Source organism: Homarus americanus, unplaced genomic scaffold, assembly GCF_018991925.1.
Source record: "Homarus americanus isolate GMGI-L3 unplaced genomic scaffold, GMGI_Hamer_2.0 scaffold2539, whole genome shotgun sequence".
Taxonomy (NCBI): domain Eukaryota; kingdom Metazoa; phylum Arthropoda; class Malacostraca; order Decapoda; family Nephropidae; genus Homarus; species Homarus americanus.
The window spans coordinates 6,052,314-6,077,200 of NW_024725489.1; the positions used below are offsets into that span (position 1 = coordinate 6,052,314).

The 24,887-nt window shown below is 43.0% G+C and overlaps 1 protein-coding gene across 1 annotated transcript; it reads right to left on the bottom strand.

Moving 5' to 3' along the window:
* Positions 1-1,469: 1,469 nt before the first annotated feature.
* LOC121865059 (MDS1 and EVI1 complex locus protein EVI1-A-like) lies at positions 1,470-14,465 on the bottom strand. The gene is made up of 2 exons (XM_042364389.1): positions 13,492-14,465; positions 1,470-4,149 (listed from the first exon to the last, which is right to left on the bottom strand). The coding sequence occupies exon 2, from the start codon at positions 4,118-4,120 to the stop codon at positions 2,402-2,404; it is 1,719 nt and encodes a 572-aa protein (XP_042220323.1). The 5' UTR covers positions 4,121-4,149; positions 13,492-14,465; the 3' UTR covers positions 1,470-2,401.
* Between the last annotated feature and the right edge of the window lie 10,422 nt (positions 14,466-24,887).

The following is a 24,887-nucleotide window of genomic DNA, read 5'->3' on the forward strand; positions in this document are numbered from 1 at the left end:
TTCTTATTTTGTAGTAATTTCTAACCAGTCTTAAGGAGAGGGAGAGAGGGGAGAGGGGAAAGGGGAGAGAGGGGAAAGGGGAGAGAGGGGAGAGGGGAAAGGATTAGGTTTAAATTCCTGGTCTATGTTTATTCCCAGGAAGCAAGAAGGACACAAGGCACAGCGAGATGTTTATGTTCTAATGAGCGGACGTCAGGTAGTTATGTCGAACAGTTCTCATCACTGACTGGAGGAGGAGGAGGAGGAGGAGGAGGAGGTAGAGGAGGAGGAGGAGGAGGTAGAGGAGGAGGACGAGGAGGTTATACTGGGGTCATGTCATGGGGAAAGCCTTGACATCAGAGTCAAGGAAACAAATTAAGAGACTGCAGCATATTACGTTAACAAATAACACACAAAGGTAATTAATTGCACTCAGATAACCTTCGCTACATTTAGAGACAGAAAATCAGTTTTTGGGCAGGTGTTGTACACAGTGTTCCGGTCAACTTAAAGTATAAGTTTTGTAAGGTGTTTCATTTAACCACACCTGTTGAATGAGGTTAAAAGAGGCACATGTTATGTTCAAGATCTCCAGGTACAGGTGTTGACCAGAGGCACGAGGAGACACTGACTCAGGAAGGACAGGTCGAAAATTTCCCCCTTTAACCTCTGTATAACACCCATGATGACCTCTGCTGCTGGGGGTCAATCGTCATTATATCCTGAACTGACCTGACCTGACCTGACCACGTTATCTTATTTGGTGGACAAAAATCGTTCTGTATTTGAGATAGAATGTGAAGAAGAATGTAATTATAATATGATACAATGATCATCCAAACTGACAGACTGCGAGAGACTGGTCCTTCAGCCATAGGGTATTGGATGATTAGGTAGCCAGGTCCTTACACTCATCCAGTCAAAGCAACTGGATGACAATGTAACTCTCTTAAAGTCATCCAGCGGGCCTTTCCTAGTTTAAGAGTCGCTGGTTTGCGCCTGGGTCACCTCTAGTTGTGTAGGTGTTCCTAACTTTATACAGTAGTTGGGAAAGTGAGGGCGGTCGAGTGCCGTGCCAGCTACACTGACTCTTAATGAACCGAGGCTTAGTGTGTGGTATATGGGACCCACTTTCACAGTCACTCAGTTAGCATGAGTAATAAGGTAGTCAGGCTCCTACAGTCACCCACCCAGTTAGTTCCAGAACTTGACTGTGCAGAGGATGATGCCGTATACTTCAGTTACATAATGACAAGATAATCCACACATTAAACTGACAGATTTAAAAAAAGGCACTTTGTGTTTTCACGAATGACTGTTTTTTCAGGGATTTCCAACTTTTACTAGAAAAATACGTATTTTACACAGGTATAATGATAACCGGAATAACTACAATGAAAAAAAAAAGACTCATTAACTTGAGGATTGATGGACCAATAAAGATTGAGGAATTGACTCCTTCTACTAGGAAGTCGAAGAGTCTTTCTGGGGGGATGAGGAAGGGACGATTGAAGCGTGAGTTCTAAAAGCCGTATATAACAAGTTGGGTGTGTGGTTGAAGGTGTGTTGCAGCAGTGACTGAGACATCTCTCAACCGCACTCGACGGACAAACACCCACACTGACAGACTTGCATAATACGGCCGTAAGTTTGTTGGTGACTACGGCGATGCACTTAGGCTACTTGTACTACAGTGGGCTACTTATAATAACATAATTCTAAATTTCATTATAAAGTCTCTCAGCATATGTGCAAAAAAGATGTATTTTATATATAATTTCTACTAAGAAAATATTTTCATAAGGAACATTTTTTTTCTCAACAATGGCAGGACTATAGGCATGTTGCACTCTTTTACCCATACACAGAAGTCTGTCTAAGTTTGTACATGAGACAATGTAAAGAGGAAAGACAATGCGATAGTCCGTTGACCCCAGATCCAGGCATCACCGCTTGAAGACTTGGAGGTATATATTTTTTCCCACAGTTTATCCTTCACTCTTTATCTGTTCCGTTTTCTGTGGTAGTAGCATCCAGAGATCACAACCATGGACCTTATTTCCTCACTCTTGTTTTATTTAGATAAATATTGTTAATATATTATAACATCCACGGAAAAGTTTTATCAGTAATTATTATCACTTCCGTCTTTTTGGCGTCAATTTCTTCTGAAGTTAAGAGCGTCCATGATTACAGGTTACGGCTGTATTCAGAGACTGTTGAGGAACCCTCTGACGGAGGCTCTCACAGTCACCTTTTACTTCTCCCTGAAGAACAGAGCGTGTTAGAGGGGCTCTCACTCTGCTCACAGATGGGAGTGGAAGACAGCTGATTCCCATACAGGTGTTAAACTCCCTGACAAACGGCTGCCGACACCTGGCCCGTATACAAGTGACATCACTGTGTGTGACAGGGAGAGACCTCACGCCGAGATGACGGCCATGGGTTGTGACATCTTCTCAGCCGCGTCTACTTCCATGGGAGATATACTGGAGGAGGACTTAATGGTCACTTCGCAAGATATTTTTTCTCTCTCTTTCTCTCCTAATTCTTCTTCCTCTTCATCATCGTCGTCTTCTTCCACGTCGATGTACTCGTCTTCATCGTCATCGTCGTCGGCTACTTGTAAGTCGCCTCCTCTATTCTCCATGGGTTCACTAAGGTCGACGGGGTCTTTGCCTGCAGGAGGTGGAGGGGCGTCCTCGTCCCTGGGCCGTGACGTGTACCTCTTGGGGCTTCCGTCCAGGATAGTGGGTCCGTCTGACTCGTGTTTCTTCATATGTCGGTCGAGGTTGGTCTGCTGGCCGAAGGCCCGCTCACACAAGCGACACTTGTAAGGCTTCTCCTTGTTGTGAATATTCCGCACGTGACGCTGCAGGTTGGACGAGATGCTGAACGACCGCTCACAGAACTTACACTTGTAGGGCTGCTCACCTGTGTGAGTCCGCAGGTGTCTCGTCAAGTTTGCTGATCGCGGGAACACTTTGCCGCAGAACTTGCACGAGTATCGTTCTCTGGGCTTCACCGTCATGCCAGGCAGTACAGACGATACACCGTGAACTTCAGAATGCGAAGACACGCCTTTTGGCATACGATCATTGATAACTTGATAGAGGGCCGGGTGGCCCTGTGGTCCCGGTGGGGGCCCTCTGTACCCCGGAACCAATTGCGGGGAACCTGCGGAGGGGCCCAGGTGGTAGGCGTTGTGAGGGATGCCTATCACTGGGTAGGGCGCTCGGACGGTCGAGGCAGGAGGTAGAGGTCGGCACTCACTGGAGTACACAGGGACAGGTTGATGAACCCTCTGGTGGAGTGGCTGAGGGTACACTATTGTCGGAGGGTTGCGCGAGGTGACCGGACTCGTCACTGGCACCAGCTGTATGGTGCCGGTCTTGACGGGATGATCACTTTCTACTGACGACGAAGGCAGGTCGTGCGTGTGTTGCGACCTGAACTCATGCATGGGAGAGACGTACTTGGGGGAAGGAATTCTGCGAGGCACGGAGGGTGGAGTGCGACGCTCTACGATATTCATGTTTTCGTCCTCCACTGGCTGCCGCTTCTTGATTCTCAGGTCAAGCGGTTCATCACACTCAGAGAGGTCGAGAGGCCTTGATGCTGGAGACATGCGAGGCTCACGGTTATGGGTAGAGAGGTCAAAGGGCATGTCTGAGGCGGGCATTGGGGCATCGGAGGGCCAAGGCATCTGGTGGGTGTCGGGGAGGTCAGGGACTGGGTAGGAGGTGCGAGCCTCTGGGCACACCGCCGCCTGCTTAGGTGAACTCAAGGACCCGTGGACACCCATTGGCCTGAAGGCGGGTGGGAAGGATCTCTGGGGTGGCCCTGACTCGTCGTAATGCATCAAGGACGGGTGGGGAGAACGGGACCTAGCCAGCCTAGGAGGTGACGGCTGGGTGAGGGCAGTAGCCAGGTGGTTCCTGGGTGCCACCCCGGGGTACCGAGGCGTCGGCACTGAAGGGCGGCTGCTGTAACCGATCGACATCTGCGACGGGTGGATAGCCGCCATCTGGTAGTGGGCGTAGCCGGGTGAGGGCGTGAAGGGGCGTGGGCCGGGGGGGCCCGGGCGGGAGGGTGAGGCAGCAGGCATGGCGCACACTGGGGCAGCCCGGGGCACCAACATCAGGCGGGCAGGGGCGGGCACAGCGCTGCCTGCAACAACACAAACATCAACATTAAAAAAAAAGTCCAACTTAAAGGCATTATCATTAACCAGTAATTTTACATTATATTAAATATCATTCCTTATCTAACAAACCATTTTAAACACAAAAGATAACACATTTTTGAACTTCTAAAACTGTTTAATAGATAAAGAGACTTTTATACAGGAGCGGCTATTGTCCAGGTTGAGGAAGTGTTCGAGTTAGCTGTCTTAAGTTACACGTGTATATTAACATGATAATAAGGAAGCTGTCTTGTGGATCATGTTTGTTTAAGTTGGTCTGACTGGTTTTCCTCCACAACCGTCACTCACGAGGAGATGCAGCAAGCTGTCCTCAGCTCCAACCACTGTGTTTATTCTACGTCCTGAGGCTGCCGCCACCAGTCTATATCCCCTGTTACCTGTCTACCTCTCCACGCGACAACCCACTTTTCACTAATCACACCTGTAAGTTAGCCCCCCCCCCCCCACACACACGGGGAACTACTGTTTGTCGCTGAAACGTCGCTAAACCAAATATTCAAGCCAATATCACCCTAAGTTTCTCTCAGTATAAGGTTCCTGTGGTTTATTATATATACAGTATATGAACTTTACAGCTTAGAGTAAATCCCACTGTCTCAATATATCGTAAAGTCTCGGTCAAATCAATCATGTAGAGGTGTCATGTACCTGTTTGTATCAGTTTCATTAAAGGCATAGATTTACGTAGAACAGATCATCTAAATGCTCTGGTGTTACAAGATGCACATCTCTCTCATCTCCACACAAAGCAACAGGAAATATATTCAGGTCCTTATTGTCATGGGGGGGAATGCGTTTCGTCTTGAGCAACAGGATGAAGGACTACTTGGAGGAGACGCAACTGTTGTCAATCTACTTGCTGGTAACAGATAATGATGTATAGATGTAGATGATAACGTCGTGTATAAACATCTATGAACATCTACGACCGAGTAAAGTAAAATTAAGAAGCATTAGTTTGTCTCTGATCAATTCCTGGTATACTTTTCTCTGACCTCAATATTTTTTCTTCTTTTCATAAATCTTCCTTAATCGTGTATCTGTTCCTCTCACGGTTCGCCTTGACCTTTAATCAGTCCCTTATATGAGTCTCCATGGCAGAGGTATATTTATCCGTGGTGTAGGTCTCCGTAACATAAACACGGAGATAAACACGGAGATAAGGTTCAGGAGGAGGAGGAGGAGGAAGAGGAGAACTACCCTCTTTTTTATCTTTTTAATTTTCTTTATCCCTATGAGTTCTTCTCCTTTGCCGTTAACCTCTTGTAATGAATCCCACCAAGAAGTCCTATGGGTTACGTGCCTTAGTATCCTCCATAGGTTAGGTTAGGTTTGGTTAGGTTAGGTTACGTTACGTTTCGTTCACTACCACAGAATCCTCCATAACTGTCCGGTGACTTTCCATATTTCTTTACGATCACTGCTACATCATCTCAAGAACTGCCTAATCATCTCTTAAATTCGCCTAAGCATATCAAGAAGTCTTAATCTTCGCCACACTTATCTAAAGGACTGGCTAATCACCCCCACACTCAGGTAGAGGACTGGCTAATCACCCCCACACTCAGGTAGAGGACTGGCTAATCACCCCCACACTCAGGTAGAGGACTGGCTAATCACCCCCACAATCACGTAGATAATTGGCTGGTCGCTTCCAAACACATCTTGATGATTACCTGATCCTCACACCTGTCTTGTGGGCGTCTCATTCAGCCAGACTTTCATCTCCCGTCAACCTTGATACCCCAGATAAGGAGAGATGCCCTGGTGCAAGGTCATCATGGTGGTAAAGTCATCATGGTGGTAGAGTCATACCTAAAACTTAACCTAACCGAACCTAACCTAGCCTAACCTAACCTAACCTAACCTATTAATACCCCCAACGACACGGGGCCCAGGTAAATATTGCCGCCATCCAGGTGAACTAGGAAGTGTTCATCCCTTAGAGTGTTAAGCCACAAAGATTTTTAAATGATTGATACATATATATACATAGACAGACAGACACACAGACAGATATTCAGTAAAGTGGTCATACATATTCATATTGTTTCAGCGTATACATAGACAGTGTATGTATACGAATGCTGGATTGATGTTTTGACGTATTTTATTTAATTAAGATAAACTATTCAAATCTATTTTATATACGATTGAAAACATTTATTTTAACTAATTCCTTATTTCAAGCGTTAGTTTAGTAAGACAAATTTTGATGACAATACATTTCTCAAACAGTCTTAGATATATTAACTGAATGGAAACTCACGAAGACATTTTAAGAGTTTTGGTGATGTAGACTAGAGATTTAAAGTTCATTTAGACGATAGAATTTAGCAACAAGAATCTATTTCTACCCCAAAAGTTGTTGTTGTTGAAATTGTTGTTGTTGAAATTGTTGTTGTTGTTGTAGTCATGATTAAGACCATCAAATAGAAAAATCTCAAACCAGTAAACCAACTTCATTGTATACTTTATTTTTTCCCCCAGGAGTATTATTAAGGTAAACCCGAACGCGTGAACATTCTAACCAAGACGTCCTCAATCTTCTCAACCAACTCGGCCTATCACAACAATCAACGTGGGTGTCTCAATATATAGTTCAAAACAATGCAGGTCGGTTGTGCAACGTTACACAACATATTTAAGTAATCGGAACGAACAATAGAGCCCAAACATACTGGAGTTAAGGCAATATTAAAAGAAAACAAAAAAACATCTTTTAAATAGGGTGAGAATGCTCTTGGAGTTACTATATGAGGTGTTGATTCTAATATAGTTATATACGTAGGATTGGATTCTCTTGTTATTAATGGTTGAAGGATTTGGTTCTTGGATAGACATGGTAAAGGGTTTTGTATTGTTTGATAGGTAGACGAGGGACTGGATTCTTCTACGTAAAGGATTCGATTTCTTACAAGTTGTTAAATAATCATAGCCTTTTAATTCTGTTGGAAGTAGTGGGGTATTATTAGGCTATGTAAACGATTGAATTCCTTATTGGGTTTCAAGAACTTATATTTTTACTACCAGTTACATAAGGGATTATATTCTGCATTAGCTACGTGCGTGGTCGTGTTAATTCTTGCTTCAAAGTTTGGTTCAATTTTCCATCATAAACACTCATTTCTTGTATTCTTTCTTAAACCTACAGCCAAACAAAGTATATAACGGAGACTACTATCAAAACCTCCATTATCAAGGTACATAAAACACGTCGTAGTTACTATTTACGAAAATATCATGAGGTAGGTCAGATCAGGTTTTGATTCCTTCACTGCCCGCCATTTTGAAAGTAGCATCCACTGCGCAGACACTCCTGACGGTAGCCGCATATCTTAAGCTACCTGACGATAAACAAACTTGATATTTTCGTGTTGTTTTGATACTTATACGTGTAGTGACTTATTGAATGTAATTAAACATGTTATTTACCTGTTTTATAAGTGGGAAAAATTACAATTGTATATAAACAGTTAATGAATGATAGAAAGATGTTTACAATTAAGTGGTCAATCAAGTGAGGTTATTATGACGTCAGACTAAGGCTAGGTATCTGAGGTTGGGCGTCCATTGGGCCCCAGTCCTAATAGACCCCGTTATTATTTACCTACCAAACTTGACCATTTGGATTAGGGAGTCTATTAGAATGGTGACCTATTAGAATGGTGAACTATTAGAATGGTGACCTATTAGAATGGCGAACTATTAGAATGATGACCTGACCTATTAGAATGGTGACCTATTAGAATGGTGACCTATTAGAATGGTGACCTATTAGAATGGTGATCTATTAGAATTAGGAATAAATGGGATTAAAGCTCATATAAACTAAGCAATGAAAGAAGGACTATTGAGAGAATGAAAGAAAAGGGAAATAACCATCTGAGTGAATGCAGCGATGAAAGAAGAAGAACCAGTGATGGACATACTAAAATAAACAAATCTTCAATAAATAAAGATAATGAATGAACTAGTGAAAGAAGTGATAAGTAATATGAAAGAAATGATAACCTGAGACTTATAAAAGAAAAAAATAAATCCCTCCATTGAAGATGAATGAATAAATGAAAGAAAAGAAAATGTTAAGGAAAATGTATCATCTAGATGAAGTAGTGAAAGAAGTGTGAGTAAAAGTACTATGTTGTGAAAGAGGTGGGGGCGACTAGTGATGGAGGGGTGTTGCTTTCTAGTGAGGGGCAGTGGTGGTGAGTGATGTGGTGGTGATGGTGGTGATGGTGGTGATGGTGGTGATGGTTGTGATGGTGGTGATGGTGGTGGTGATGGTGATGGTGGTGGTTTTATCACCACCATCAAGACCAATATGTATGTATGTATGTATGTATGCATGTATGTATGTATGTATGTGTGTATGTATGTATGTATGTATGTATGTATGTATATATGTAATGTATGTATGTATCTATGTATGTGTATGTGACATATGAATCTGTATGTGTGTGTGTATGTGTGTATGTGTGTATGTATGTATGTATGTATGTGTGTATGTATGTATGTATGTATGTATGTACAGTATGTATGTATGTATGTATGTATGTATGTATGTATGTATGTATGTATGTATGTATGTATGTATGTATGTATGTATGCATGTATGTAAAATAAATACATAGTTATAAATATGTACAAATTAGAAGGAAAATGTGAGAAGAAAATGAATGAAGAAGGAAAATGAAAGATGAAAGAAAAGAAGAAAGAAAATTGAATGAAAGAAACAAACCAATTTTATCCAATAACTTTTTCTTGCTTCTTTTGTAATTAGTGTTAAGTCTTTCCTAACCTGACCACATCCCAACCAAAACCTAACCAAACCCAACCAAAACTTGACCACATTCCAACCAAACCTCCAACCAAAATCTGACCACACTCCAATAAAGCCCCACCGTACACAGACAATTCACAACCAAAATCTAACCAAACCCTAACCAAATTCCAACCTAAACGTCAAATCTAATTCTCACATTATCAAAAAAAAAAAAAAGAGATACCGCCAGCACGAGCCCTCAACATCGCCAGTCACATCCCTTTGGACTGTTTTATGCTTGCACTGGCGTTTGAGCGTGAGTCTCCTGCCGGTGTATGCTGAAGGCGGAGGTGTGACCAAGTGTGACCAGGGCATCGGGGTGAGTCGTCAGGTGCTGTGGCCAGGTCTTGACGCCCAGGGGCCAAGAAGTGGATGCTGATAACCACCACCGCCTCCTCCTCCTCCTCCACCCTCTTCTTCTCTTCCTCCTCCACCCTCTTCTTCTCTTCCTCCTCCACCCTCTTCTTCTCTTCCTCCTCCACCCTCTTCTTCTCTTCCTCCCTCCCCCTTCTTCTCTTCCTCCTCCCTCATTCTCCCTCTCCTCCTCATCTCCTCTATCCATACTACCCCTTGCGGACTAGGGCGAAGGGGAGGGGATAGGAAGAGAATCGAAAATAGGATGCGTAGGGACAAGTGGACGAGAAGTATGGAAAAGCAATAACAAAGGGAGAGGGATAGGGAGGAATAGGCGTATCGACATAGAGGGATAGAGATTGGGAAAGAGTAGAGAGATGATAAGGTGGTGAGAAGGAGATAAAGAATAGAGATGGAGGAGAGTAGAGGAGAAAAGATGAGAGGGAAGAAGAAGGGGAGAGTTGAGGGAATAGGAGGGTTAAGGAAGGGGGGTGATGGAGAAAGGGGAAATAAGAGAGAGAAAGAAGAATTGAAAGAAAGATATTAAAGGTGTAGGTAGATAGCATGAACAGATATGGGAGACAAGTGGGTGGGAGAAGAGTGTGGGGAGAGAAATGTGGGGTGAGGAGGCCACGATGGGGGAGAGAGAGTATGGTCAGAGAGCAGCAGGGGAGGTGGTATGGAGACAAAAAAAAAACAAGTGAAGGTTTACCAGTTTCTCTACCCCTTCTTCCCCACGCCCCCAGACCCCACACCCCCGTGGAATCGGACCTACAACCCTGACCTCGTTGGGATGCGGCTCCTCCCACCCTCCCCTCCCCCACAAAGACGGGGGAAAGATAGCAGAATTGAGAAGGTGGTGGGGGAGGGGTGGGGGAGGGTGGAGATTGAGACGTGGTGGGTGAGGAGGTGCTGTTGCAAGATTCCTCACTTCCCCCACCATCACCTCCCCTCCCTACCCACACCCTGCCTGTCCACCACACCCTACCATCCCTCTCCCCCCTCTCTCTATGGAGCCTTTAGTTTAAACAAAATAACAATATAACAAATTAATATTCTAAATTAATCCAACAACAATACTTTTTTTAACACCAATTAACATAAAAACCTAATTATGAAATCTTAAAAAAAAAAAATCGTAAAATAACATTGAATTGATGTCTCATATCTGTATTGTATGATCCGCCACGGCAGGAGGGAGTGTGGTGGTGACCCCTGGTGAGGCAGTGCAGGATATACCATATCACATGACGCCCCGGGACGCTTCCTAGTCCGAGTGAAATGATCAGTTCCTTCAAGTATTTAAATCCTTTGGAATATCTCTTATAACGTGTTTTCTTATTCTTATATTTATCTTTGTTTCTCTATATTTATTTATTTATTTGTCTTTGTTTGTGTTCCATCGGTGTTAGTGATCTTCATTTGTTTTTAGTATTTCCTCTTTGTGTTACATCAACTTCCATAGGCTTGGTGTTGGTCTACGTCCCGTCACTTTCAGTTTCCGTGTGCGTCTTATCTGTGTCCATGTGCGTCTTAACTGTGTCCATGTGCGTCTTAACTGTGTCCACGTTCGTCTTAACTGTATTAACTGTCTCCATGTGCGTTTTATCTGTCTCCATATGCGTCTTATTTGTCTCCATGTGCGTGTTATTTGTCTTCATGTGCGTGTTATCTATCTCCATGTGCTTGTTATCTATCTCCATGTGCGTCTTACCTATCTCCATGTGCGTGTTATCTATCTCCATGTGCGTCTTACCTATCTCCATGTGCGTGTTATCTATCTCCATGTGCGTCTTACCTATCTCCATTATATGTCTCTATTTCCGTCCAATCAATCTCCGTTCGCGTCTTATTGCTCTCCATTTACGTGATATGGATCTACGATTGTGTTTGATTAGCCTCGATTTACGCCACGCTGCTCCAATGGCATTATAACTCCTTCACAAAAGTCATAAGTCACTTCTCGTATCATCCCTTGGTTATGTTCGTGTGTCTTGACTCCTTATGCTATGAACTTGATTTTATTTTGTTTTTTTATCTTGAGAGTTTCTATCATGTTTACTTTCAGTTTTAGAATCATCTCTTAATAGAAAGTAGATAAAGAGTATAGTAAGGAATCATCAGCTAGTCACCAGTGGCCCTCAAACAAGCCTTAAAAACAAGCTCTAGACAGTCATCTCTCCTCAGAAAAACGATGTTATATGCCAGGGTTAGAATGATTGTTATCTAAATGGCGTTGAAGTCTCCATGGGCTGTACTTAACTTCATGAGTTCGTTTAGTATTAGCACAACTCTCTAAAAGTGTTTAACTGTGAGTGTATTTTATAAAATTTAAGTGCGTTCATTCGAGATAGTCTTACGGAGGAAACGAAGAGAGTGTGTTGGGGGGGGGGGGGGGGGGGGTGGCGGAGAGACAGTGTGTGAAGGTCGGAGGAGTCGAGACGCAGCAGGTGTGTCACTGGGGCGGCCACGGATGACGGGCTGTGAGGCCGTCATCACGCTGGCGCCACGGATAATGCAACAATACTATGTGGCCTTCTGAAGCACCCTGTAGCCCCGTAGGAGGAGCTAGAAGAGAGGGAGATGGAGATAAGGAAGAAAAAAAGAAAACGGAGAAGGAACGCTAGAGTTGACGGAAGCAAGAAGATGGAAGAGCAGGAGACGCACAAGAGGAAACTGGGATGAGTCTACCACTACGAGGCGGTGACGGGAAAACAAAACGAAAGCGAGTCGGTGAGAAGACACAGGATGAATCATATAAGGAAGAGGAGTCAGAGAAAAGCGAGATTAATGTACAGGAAATGGTGTAGTAGGAGGATGAGTGGAGTAAGAGAAGGAGGAAGAAGAGGAGAGGAGGAGGAGGAGGAGCATGTTAAGGTGATGAGAGGGTGGAGAAAGAGAGGTATACGGGGAGGCTTGATAATCACAGGGTAAGGAAGATAAGACAGGCGTGGCCTGGAGGGGAATCCCGGATGTTTCCAGATGAAGACGATTATGTTGTTTAAACGAAGGAGTCGGAATTGCCAGAGTTGGAGACGGATGTACTCGGTAAACACTTCCCGGGAACCACTATTCTGAGAACCACATTCACGACACCTGACAAACTGGTTTTCTATGGCAATGAAAGCTTCTTAAACTAGACACTTTAAACACATCAAATAAAACCCCACAGGAAACATGAATAACTAAACGAAGGAAGAGAAACCAAGAACCGCGGTGAAAGGGCGTCCGAATAAACACATCACTGAAGGTTATTGATGTAAGTGGGAGCTCGGACGCGTGCCGGAGCGACCCCCTGGCGAGTTCAGCTCAAGACGCACTTAAGATGCTGGTCTTCGTAGGGCTCAGAGTGAGTTAAGCTTCACCTTATTGGTAGATGAGTGGTGAGATGACTCGAGCATTAGAGGGAGAATGTTAAAGTCAAGTCAGTGGTTTCTGGTGAGTGAAAGGACTGGTATCTAGTGAAGGAATAAGTAAACACTGCTGTTGCTTGTGAGCGAATGAGTAAAATGAGTAGTGTTTTTTAGTGAGCGAATACCAGCAGGACTTAACTTACAGTGAGTCGATGGTTAAAATTCTTGGTCTCTTGTTAGTAGATAAGAGAGCTGGTGTTAGATACGTCGTGTTTATGTGGTATCTAGACAACACATAAGAGAAGAAAGAACATCACCAGAGTAGATAACGAAAGTAATTGGTATCTGGACACTGGACGGGTCAAATACACAGTTTTAACACAAATGCATATATATTAAACTCGTTTTTGATGATGCTTCTTGTGGTTATGTTATCGTTTCGCAGAGAACTTTGTTAGAGTAGGAATATACTGAACAGGATGAGAGAGATAACATGAATCATTGATAAAGAGGAAATGATGAAGTGAAAATAATGAACTAGAGAACGAAGAATGAGGAATAGTGGAAAGTGGATGATGAGAGAGAAGAGAGGTCACTAAGGGAGGGAAGGATGAGGAAGAAGGGGTTGTAGACAAGAGTGGAGAGTAAGACGAAAGAGATACAGCGAGAATAACAAGAGAGAAGAACACTTTCTACAGAACCACACAGGAAAATAAATAATAATATCTCTAGATAAATAATGGAGGGTGGAAGATGAAATCGTGTTCTTTTACCTCAAGTGGACTGGGTGGAGCTCCTCGATGTGCTTGTGTTCTCGGCGGCATTGGTGGATGACTCCACTTGTGCGTTGTGGCTTAGACCGAGTGCCACATACATGGATACTCCCGCTGGCACTACCGTCCACAGTGCCACACTCAGACTGTATTCTTTACCAAGTTTATCCCCGAGACATCAATGTAGAGTTGCTTATATTGCACTATACAACACCACAGTCCTCTCAGTATTGCATGTTATACCACTGGCACTGTTGCTCGGGAGTGCCAGGAGGTGTGAGAAGGCACTGATGAGGTATAATTATCTTATTTGGTTATCCGGATGTTTTTTATTCACTCGTGGCACAGATAACCGATGTGTTGGACTTCCTGAGTACAATCCTTCACCACTACAGGACCGTCGTGTAGGAGTTCACGTTGTAATGATTGACTGGAGGATTATCGACCCTCAGTAACTCTAAAATCACATTCTCGTCCCCTATAAATTTTGATTCATAAGGACGAGTCACATTATTTTAATTTCTTTCGTTGTTTCAGAGTTAGAAGTAGTGATCACAACTTAAACTTCACCAGGAGTGTACGTAAACTTTCTGTCAATATCCACCTAACACGCTCCAAGACTTCAGTACAATCATTCGCAAAAGTTTATATAATTTTTGCGATAATTTTGTTCTTTCCAGCAGTCAAATGGATCATCTTTTCCATTATAACATTTGTGGGTCACTTATTAGAGTCACCATGAAAACAGAGGAGTAGGTGGTCACTGTTAGCCAGTCACCAGTTCTCGTTGCTAGATTCTTGTCCGGATTGTGAGTGAAGTGAACTCCTTAGGGTCCACAGGAGGAGTAGTAGGCCATACGGGCGTAGAAGAGCGATTGCGGGCGTGAGGGCAGGGAATTGGTAGTGGTGCAGGCGTGGTGAGGGTGGTGGGTGGGGGCGGCGTGAGGTGGGGGGGGGGAGGGGAGGCAGCAGGCAGGCAACAGTAGCAAGAGAACGTGAAGCTCCGCCGCAGACAGAGCCGCCAACCAGACTAACTGGTGCTCTGTTGATCTCTCAGCCACCCGCCACACCCTGCCCGACGCAAACCAACACACACACGCACACGACACGACACACACACACACACACACACGCACATCACGGCCCGCCCTCCCTGTATGTGTAGCAGTTTTTGTATAATACCGTTACATCTTCTCTTGTGACGGGATTATCTCTAAACTCTCCCACCTCTCGTGTACACAAACTCCCCCTCCACGTCCCCTACACCACCTCCACCACGACCTAACACACCAACAACTGACCCACAACAAATCCCCTGCAACATTACTCCAGCGGACCAAAAGATCTGCAAGAGAACGAAACGATACGGAACATTATGGTTACACCCCTGAGTGGCAATATTTAAGCCAGTGAGTCCAGAACCAGAGTACTTAGCGGTGGAGCCATAAGTGCTAGAGTCCTGAGGTGGAGCAGGGGAGGGGCGCCTTATGGACGCCCTGGTCCAGCTTCGTCCCGGCGCCCTTGAGGAAAAAGGATTGTGTATGTGCCGATCTAGTGTTGTGGGATGTTGATTGAGAATATTGAGATGGTTCATTGGTAGTGGTGACAGTGTTTACTTCTCTCTCTCCCTTTCTCTTCCATATCTAGATAGTTTTGCTCTCTCTCTCTCTCTCTCTCTCTCTCTCTCTCTCTCTCTCTCTCTCTCTCTCTCTCTCTCTCTCTCTCTCTCTCTATATATATATATATATATATATATATATATATATATATATATATATATATATATATATATATATATATATAATATAAGCAGCACTCATTATGTACTCATATAAACAAAGCCTCCCTGGTAAACACACTCTCCACCTCCCCCACAACATAGGGCAGGTAATGACAGTAATGAGGCGGGCAGCAGCACCATGGCAACGGGAGCTTCACCTTGCTCGGCCCAGCAAAAACCCTCCATACACTAGAAAGTGTGAATGGGTGTTGGTGGCGGGGCACCTCCTCCCTCCATCCACCCAACTCACCCCCACCCTGAATCTGGTGGTGGGCACCCATGGCCCCACCTCCACCCACCCCGGATCTGCCCCAGTTTCACGAGCTGTTTGTGGCCGCCACCCGCTCACTCCCGCCATCTATCGGCCAGAGCAGCAACTGTTTGGGTCCAGGTGATCGTAGCAGTCCCCAACCCTACCTGTGTGAGACCGTCCTCCGTGGAGGTGAGACGTGCGTTCCTCCGCTCTCCAGACTGGCGATGTTTATACGCCTCAGCCTCACCCAGTCGCCGATCTTTTCGACTTCTGATTGGAATTATTTTTAAATCTAACACGAGATTTTTACTAGGGCTATTTTAAACATTTCTTTCTGCTATTCTGAAGACTGACAAAGCCTTACATCGCTGGCTCTTTCATGATTGGGCGACGATTAGCGACACCGAAAGTTTACTTTGTTAATGTCGAGATTCGTATGAACAAATCATCTGTTTCTCTGATGATTGGTGAAGCATATCGCCCTTGGCTTACTGATTAACTGATCATTTACACTACCAAAAGGGGATTTTACTTAAATAATTCAAACATCATTTAGTTTCTATTGGCATTCAAGTTTCAACAGTAGCAGGCAATAGAGAACACAGTGATGAGTGAATCCAAACTACCTGCTCGGGCCAGTAATGGGATTCGTTAATCTTGAGGGATTTGTAGGTCAGATAGGCCATTAAATTCTTAAGTCATTAGTCTTAACAAACCTAACGTAACCTAACCAAAAAGTTGGATTGGGATTAATGGTAAATAAGGGTGGTCCCAAATTTTTAAAGTTAGGTTAATTTGTCTATGATTAGGTCAGGTTAATGTGGGTTAGGTTATGTTAGGCAGGGTTAGGTGGGTAAGGTTAGGTTACGTCAGGTTAGGTTTGGTTAGGCTAGGTTGTTTAGGTTAGGTTAGGCTGCGTTAGGTTAGATTAGGTCAAGCTAGGCGGGGGTTGAGGTTAGGTTAAGTCAGGCTAAGCTGGTTTAGGTTAGGCTGCGTTAGGTTAGATTAGATCAGGTCAGGTTAGTTTAGGCTAAGTTAGGTTAAATTCGATCAGGCTAAGGTGGTTTATGTTAGGCTGCGTTAGATTAGGTTAGGTTAGGTTTGTTTGGAGTTGAGGAGGATTGGAGTACATTTAACCAGTCACGTGCGGTAGACAGAGATGTACTTTGACCTTTCCTTTTAATCTCCTTTGAGTCACCACCTTCACTCTTACCCTCTTCTTGTCCACGAGACTTGACACCCAGGAAGCTCTTTAACCTTAACCCAGGAAGCTCTTTAACCCTAACCCAGGAAGCTCTTTAACCTTAACCCAGGAAGCTCTTTAATCTTAACCCAGGAAGCTCTTTAACCTTAACCCAGGAAGCTCTTTAACCCTAACCCAGGAAGCTCTTTAACCCTAACCCAGGAAGCTCTTTAACCTTAACCCAGGAAGCTCTTTAACCCTAACCCAGGAAGCTCTTTAACCCTAACCCAGGAAGCTCTAAGCCTCACTCCCTGTGTCATAATTATGGTAACATGTCTTAAAGATTGTTGCTGAAACTCTAATGTATGGCTGGATGACCTAATTTTTTGGCACTATAAACTCTAATTCTTAATTTAGAATCTTAAATATTTGCCCGATGGCCCTAAATTTTTTACCTCCAAGGAATCAAATTTTTCCCTGGGTGACATAATTCTTGCCCAGAGAGACTTAATTTTCCCCTCGAACTCCCTCACCCCCACCCCCATCCCCATCCCCCTCAAAAAAAAAATACCATAAAACTAAATTTGTTCTAAAATTTGCCTCCTGAGAATCAAGTTCTTATAATCCCCTCCCAAAAAAAAAAATTCTGCCTCAAACTCTTAATTTCCTCCAACCTGCCGTGATCACACAAATTCTTACTTCTTAAAATTCTAAATATCATCCCCCAACGAGTTACTTTGGTCAGTTTAGGGAGTTAAGTAGAAGATGATGTAAATAACGCTAAATATTAACGAGAGAGTATATGTATAGAGAGGGTGAGTTATAAGTGGGGTTGATAGGTGTACATTACGGAAGAAAAAGTGAGAGGGAAAGAGAGAGAGAGAGTGGAATGGAGAAAAAGAGAGAGTTATAGAAATTGAGATAGAGAGAGAGAAAGAGCTAAGGAGACAGGTGTATTAGTCACCTGAGTAAATGGAGTGGTTACTATATGCATGATTAATTATTCTCGGCTCTTCTGATGATTCGCACGTCTCTCTCTCTCTCTCTCTCTCTCTCTCTCTCTCTCTCTCTCTCTCTCTCTCTCTCTCTCTTTCTCTCTCTCTCTCTCTTAAGGTCGTTCACCCTGTCGTCAGTATTCGCTCACTGGTCGATGAGTTATAGGAGCAATTGTCCATTCTTATAAAAATCGAACGAAATAGTCAACAGAAATTTATAAACGGAGGTGATTGGTGACTTCTGTTGACCGTATTTGTTCACATAAAAAGAACGAGTGAATTAACCAATGAGAAAAAAGAACGAGTGGAAGGTAAAATTGTGATTGGTTTAAATACTGTTTGTTAGATATGTATGGTGAGTTATGTGATGATTGGTATTTTTTATTTATAGGATGAAATATTGTAGTTAATTTTTTCATCTATGATTATTTACAGGATAGACTACATACATAGAAATATTATACTGTTGATGATTGGCTGTCTGACTCATATGACCCAACCAATAAGAATAAATGGAAAACCTTGACTTAAGAAATTGTTTACGAATAAAATTTTAAATTGATGTGTCTAGGTATTGTAACAAGAAGTTTTCGTAAATAACATATATTATATATTTTTTTATTTATCTAGAGTATATTTTACAGCATGGGCTTACTATTAAAAACAAACAAACAATCAATTACTGTGTTTAATGACAAGGTGTTTTATTTAAGTCCAGGGACATTATAAACGTTACTGTGTGTTAGTTTTTAAGCAGTAAATTACTTCGTTATATTGTTTTATTATGAACATTTTCTCCTAGTAATTCAGGCACGAGTGAATCTCAATTACGGGAATTATTTACCTACTTAACCTGAATAGATCAAGGACACCCATTGACCTTCCTTGACCCCAGGGACCAAATTCTACTCACACACACACACACACACACACACACACACTCACACACACACACACACACACACATAATACGGTCAACTTGTTTCAAAGCAAAAAGTTTGTGATTTCGGAAGGGTGGGAGGGCCGAGTAGGAGAGGGGAACAGGAGGAGGGGATTGAGGAGAGGGATTGGGATAGGAGGTGGAGGAGAGAGGAGAATAGAGAGAAAGAGGAAAGCAGAGAGAGGAGGTGAAAGGGAGGGGGATAGAGGGGGTGGAGAAGGAGGGAGATGGAGGAATAAATAAGACAGAGGAAGAGATGGAGAGAAGGAGGAAGGAGGAGGGAGTGGCCAGGGGGAAGGAGGGAGGGAGGGAAGAGAGGAGAAGGAGTAAAGAGGGGGGGAGGGGAGAGGGGAGAATAATCGTCAGGCAATTATCAAAGCCACAGACCAAACACAAGTGATAATATACTGCATACATAATTGGAGTCCTTGGACAAACCACGGCTCTGTTAGGTTAGGTTTGGTTAGGTTAGTTTTGGTTAGGTTAGTTTTGGTTAGGTTAGGTTAGGTTAGGTTATATAGGAAGCTATTATATGTATTATGATCACGTAGTTGGTCATCTATGGTCAGCCAGCGTGGTACTGTGCACACCATGTTATATATGCCTACAAAATCGGCCATTGATCTCCTGGAAGATGTGAAGGAGAGAGACCTTGGCTGTATGTTTACAACGCTTGGTTCACCTCCAGCAACGATGGTCGCAAGCAGACAGGAACGAACTCAAAAGACGAATTCAGTCTCCTTATACATGCATTTTATCTATGCTTGTAAAACTTAGCCACGGTGAATAATCAGGCGGGGTTATAAGCCAACGAAAAAAATATATATATATGCTTTTAGGATTTTTACTTACGAAACAATAATAACAAACTCAAAAATAAATAAATGATGTGCAAATTATTTTCAACATAATTTAGGTACAAACTAATGTTAAGCTTCAGTAGATGAATAAAACTTTATATTATCAGAAAATTGGGGGAAATTTTCAACAGAGTCCAGTGTGTTTTTGTATTGAAGAAAGATGTAATATAACTTCTTTAACTCTTTTCTTCATGAGTTATATTGTAAGTGTAAGCTGGTGGCCTTGATAGGGATAGTGGCTCCAGTCTTGTAGATTAGTAGGATCGTATTATCAACAAATGGACAAAAACTAAACAAATAATCTAACACCAGAAGGAATTAAATATAAACACAATAACACCACAGAATGATTGTTCTACGACACACACACACACAGAGGCTCCTCAACACCGGTTTGTGGTAGGTGCAATAAATTAATGTGGTTTTGAACTGCTTCCGCGCCCACCCTACTCACCACAACCTGACACCTGAGGCTGTTATCTCCTAAAGGTAACAGATGAGCATCATAATAGGAAAAAAAATCGTAGAAAACAATTTTGCTTCTAGAAATTGTTTAGCTGAGGACGATATTATTGTGGGTTTTTTTTTCCTACGGATATCCATACAAACATGAAGCAATGCCTGACTCAGTTTTGATTCACATGAGTTCTCGAAAATTTAAATGAATATTCAATTTTTTTTCTAATTAGTTGTGACCTGTTTGATAATAATTTCCTAGAATATAAATATGAATCATTGATATATTCTTGGTATATATTATTTGTTCATAAAGATTGTGAATTATCAGAGTTTTATCTACAAAAAGTTAAAATATAAGATAATATTAGGCAAATTATGTGATATAAACCAGATTTATTAGTCAGTATAAGGCTGCTCCTCCTCCTCCCGTCCTCTTCCTCCTCCTCCTCCTCTTCCTCCTCCTCTTCCTCCCCTCCTCTTCCTCCTCTTCTTCCTCCCCTCCTCCTCTTCCTCCTCTTCTCCCTCCTCCTCCTCTTCTTCCTCCTCCTCCTCCTCTTCCTCCTCCTCTTCCTCCCCTCCTCTTCCTCCTCTTCTTCCTCCCCTCCTCCTCTTCCTCCTCTTACCCCTCCTCCTCCTCCTCCTCCTCCTCCTCCTCCATGTTTGCAGTTTCATGGATCTGCCTTTGATTTCACCAATGTTTCTATGAGTCATTGTTACTATTGATGGCTGACTACAATAGTGACTCAACTGAACGACGTCTTCATGATATTCTAAGTCTTCTCATGACATCTACCTGTTGGCACTAAGTCTATCTGACCAGAAGAAACCTATGACAGGGCTGGTGTGTGTGTGTGTGTCTGTGTGTGTGTGTGTGCAGGTAGGTAGGAATGTACTGTAGTCTCCACACACCTGATAAAGAGTAATAATTAATGCTCACAGGGTCAGCAGTCACCCGCCACCTGCACCAGATGACGCGCTGTGCTTCCCCGAACATAACCACCCCATTACCTTATCCTCCCACCCACCTACCTCACCCACCCACCCACCCACCTTACCCACCCACCTGACTCACCCACCTACCCACCCACCCTGACTCACCCACCTACCCCCCCACCTACCTACCTCACCCACCCACCTACCTCACCCCTCCCACCCACCTACACCCCACCCCCTCCCACCCCACCCCACCTACCCCCTATCCCAAATATCCAGGAATCGAAGCACAACATTAACACACCCGAGACTCCGAAACTTCCACGTCTGAATTATTTACTTATGTTACAACGTCAGGATCCGAAGCATTGGGTCATCATCATCCACCATCTTGAAGCGTAACGTCACAGGAACTGTTTTTCATTAAGTCAACACAGATCAGCGCCACTCCTGGACCCTGAGTTACGATGATTCATATGTTAATTTTTGTGGTTACGAATCTCAGTTTAATTTCAATTTTCTTGTGGTTGTAAAGTTAGTCAGATACGATACGTTCTATTATATCCTTTAAGATATTAGAGATTACCTGAAGATTATTCCTTCTTCAGCTTATTTCACCTGATGATTAAACACCTTAACGCTACCTGAGACGGTGTAGGTTAGGTTAGGTTAGGTTAGGAGGATGTCCCTATTTCCTCTCAGGAGTGTCGGTGATCCCAGGTGGCCGCTCCTTCACCCCCTCCTTCAGGTCATAGTTGAATATAAATCAGTGATCTCATTATCGAGGAAATGACAACGAACATATTTTTCTTTTTCTTTTGTCAGAGGTTTTGTCATTTCCATCGTCGTGTCAGAAGCATGAATCAAATTTTATCTTGTCAGTTTTTCTTTGTCCGAATGAATAAAGATTTGTTCATATGTTCTTATTATTCTCGTGAACAAGAGGTTGAAGAACATATCAGACTGCCAGCCTTGAGACACAATATGGCGTCAGAACTGCACCGAGACTCTATTAGATGAGTTCTTTAATTAGTAAAAGGAAAAATAAATTAAATCATAAGTCTTCAACATTCTGGATTCTGATCTCAATACATTATAATAGGAATGGTTTCTCAGATTTAAACTTTTAGCATTATTATAATTATTAGTATAATTATCAAAGAAACGTGTCTAAAAATAAATAATTACTTACAGATAAAACATAAAACCTGGTTTAAACTCATTAATAAAAAAAAAAAAAAAACTTGTTTGTGTGACGTTCGTATGTTTTAATATTCATGTCCAGGTGTTTCCCTTACACACACACACACACACACACACACACATACTAACAAACACCACCACCACCACTATCACCACCACCACCACCACCACCACCACTACCACCACCACCACCACCACCACCACCACTACCACCACCACCACCACCACCACCTTCACTGATTCTACACAGCAGTTTACCAGTGAGGAAATATCGTTCTGTGGTTACTGTGAGAGAGAGAGAGACATGACTTTACGGTTGACATTACAAACAAAAACAGAGTAATTATTGACCTTTTCTTCTTCCCGGGTACAAAAAAATATAGAAAAAAAATACCTATTTGTTTCATACTTAACCTCAATAGCAGTGATGTTTTGTTTTTTTGTGTTTTTTTGCTGTTTTTTATGGGTTTGTGTGTGTGTGTGTGTGTGTGTGTGTGTGTGTGTTTCATTACAACAGTTACTTGCCACATCAAACGTCTCGTTACAACATCTTGTATACGTCTCGCTTTGTATTGTCATGGTGTCAATTCTGTCTTCATAGTATCTCTCTCTCTCTCTCTCTCTCTCTTCTCTCTCTCTCTCTCTCTCTCTACCAGTTTAGCAATATTGATTTTGTAACGTCACGTATCTCCTTCGTTCAACTCTCATTGCAAGATCAATTGATGCTCCGTTGCTTCGTGTTCCTTTGCCGTGTCTCGTTTAGTTCACCTTGTTGATTAAATACTTTGTTATTGTTAAAACACATTTGTAGTTTCTTACAGTATCTTTATTATCTTTTGTTATCTTACTGTTTTGTGATATGTGATGCAAGGCCCACGTGACTGCCACCCTGGGTTGTATGACTGCCACCCCTGGGTTGTATGACTGCCACCCCTGGGTTGTATGACTGCCACCCCTGGGTTGTATGACTGCCACCCCTGGGTTGTATGACTGCCACCCTGGGTTGTATGACTGTTACCCTGGGTTGTGTGCCACCCCTGGGTTGTATCACTGCCACCCCTGGGTTGTATGACTGTTACCCTGGGTTGTATGACTGCCACCCTGGGTTGTATGACTACCACCCCTGGGTTGTCTGCCACCCTGGGTTGTCTGCCACCCTGGGTTGACTCATAACTGTTGTGTGGTGTAATGGTTAAATGGTGTCAGTTTATACCCTCGTGTGTACTACTCCTAATACCGTACATCACAAAGTAAATAAATAAATAATTACTTTATCGTTTAATTATTGATAAATGTAGCCTTTTTTTTCTAAGTTTCTAATTCAATTTATATAAGATATGTTTACCTCTATAAAAAAAATTATATTTATTTTTTTATTATTTTTATACTATAGTCGAACAGATATAAACTTGCCTTCTGACCTAATCATCGCTGGTTTGAGTACTTTAGCCAGCCACTGAATAAGGTGCCTCTAATGGACTCAACAATAGACTGAGTACTTTACCTTACAGTTGACGAAGTGAAAGGTGGGCTTCGTGTTCAGTGAGATGTATCAATTCTGTTCATAATGGCCCGACAACCTAATGAGACTCACTGTTCAATATTCTTTATGTACAGATAAACAGATGTCAGTATTGTCTAGATTCTCTCATTATCTTTTATCTGCATCACAGTTATATGTTATACTATCAGTAGTGTATATGTAATCTCTTATAGTGGCGTTCCTTAAGTAGCAGTAATAACATCAGCAGCAGTAACAGCAACAGTAGTAGTAATTTCAAGTAAAGTTCCTTGAGGTTCCTTTCCTATATGATCACAGATAGAATTTTAGACTTTAGCTGACATTCAACTGTAGGCTCATCATTTCCTGCAAACTGAGGATGTACACACGTAAACACGGGGTGAAGCAGCTGCCTGGCTCTGTGCTGGAAGATCCTCATAAACCGTATTGTTAATACTGAGTTCTTCAGCCCGGGGCGTCTGATGCTCAGTATGTTATGGCTGGGACATCCAATTTTCAATTCCAGTGAAGATAACCACTGATATTGGTGGCGAGGAACCCATAAAATGTGAAACACTCGGCAGAGAGGCCACGAGAAACGGGTTTGTAGAAGCCATCTCCACTCCCTCGAACCCCCGCGGGCTGAACTCATATCTGATTCTGGTGCAAATAACTGCATTCTATGTTGGATATTTTAACGAAGGCAGCGGCATTATCAGTCGTCATCTCTAATGTCATGTTAAAGCTTACTGCATAATGGAACGAAAGGAAAATTGCACGATATCAGAAAATATTGCAGCGGGTTCTGATGAAGTCGTGCTGGCCGGGGGCACACGGTAGCGATGTGTGTGCGTCCAGGTCGCCCCCCGAGGCCCCACCCGACCGCTGTCCTGCCCCCACGCCTGCACGCCCGCAGCTTTGCACGCCCATCTTGCACGACCATCCTGCACGTCTCTTCCGAGCATGCCCATCGTACACGATCTTTACCTTACATGCTCATTCTGTGCGCCCTCTGCTTACACACCTGACCTGTGCTCTCTTATGTCATTCCCAGCTCTCTCTTCCTCTACACAATACAGAGTTTCATTCTGTTCCTTTACATTTTATTTATCTCGTGTTTTCCTTCATTCTATATTGTCCTACACTGCCCTCCCCCCTCCCCCCCCCTCACTACAAGACTACTGTTATTAAAATTGTTCGACATATAACCTATTCCCCCTCCAAGGACGTCCTCCCTCCACACTTAAACTCGAGGTCATCCGTATTGTGTCCCTTGAACCTCGGGGCAT

Bases quoted from the DNA above. Each gene is read 5' to 3' on its own strand.
- LOC121865059 (XM_042364389.1), bottom strand. From the start codon at position 4,120: ATGTTGGTGCCCCGGGCTGCCCCAGTGTGCGCCATGCCTGCTGCCTCA.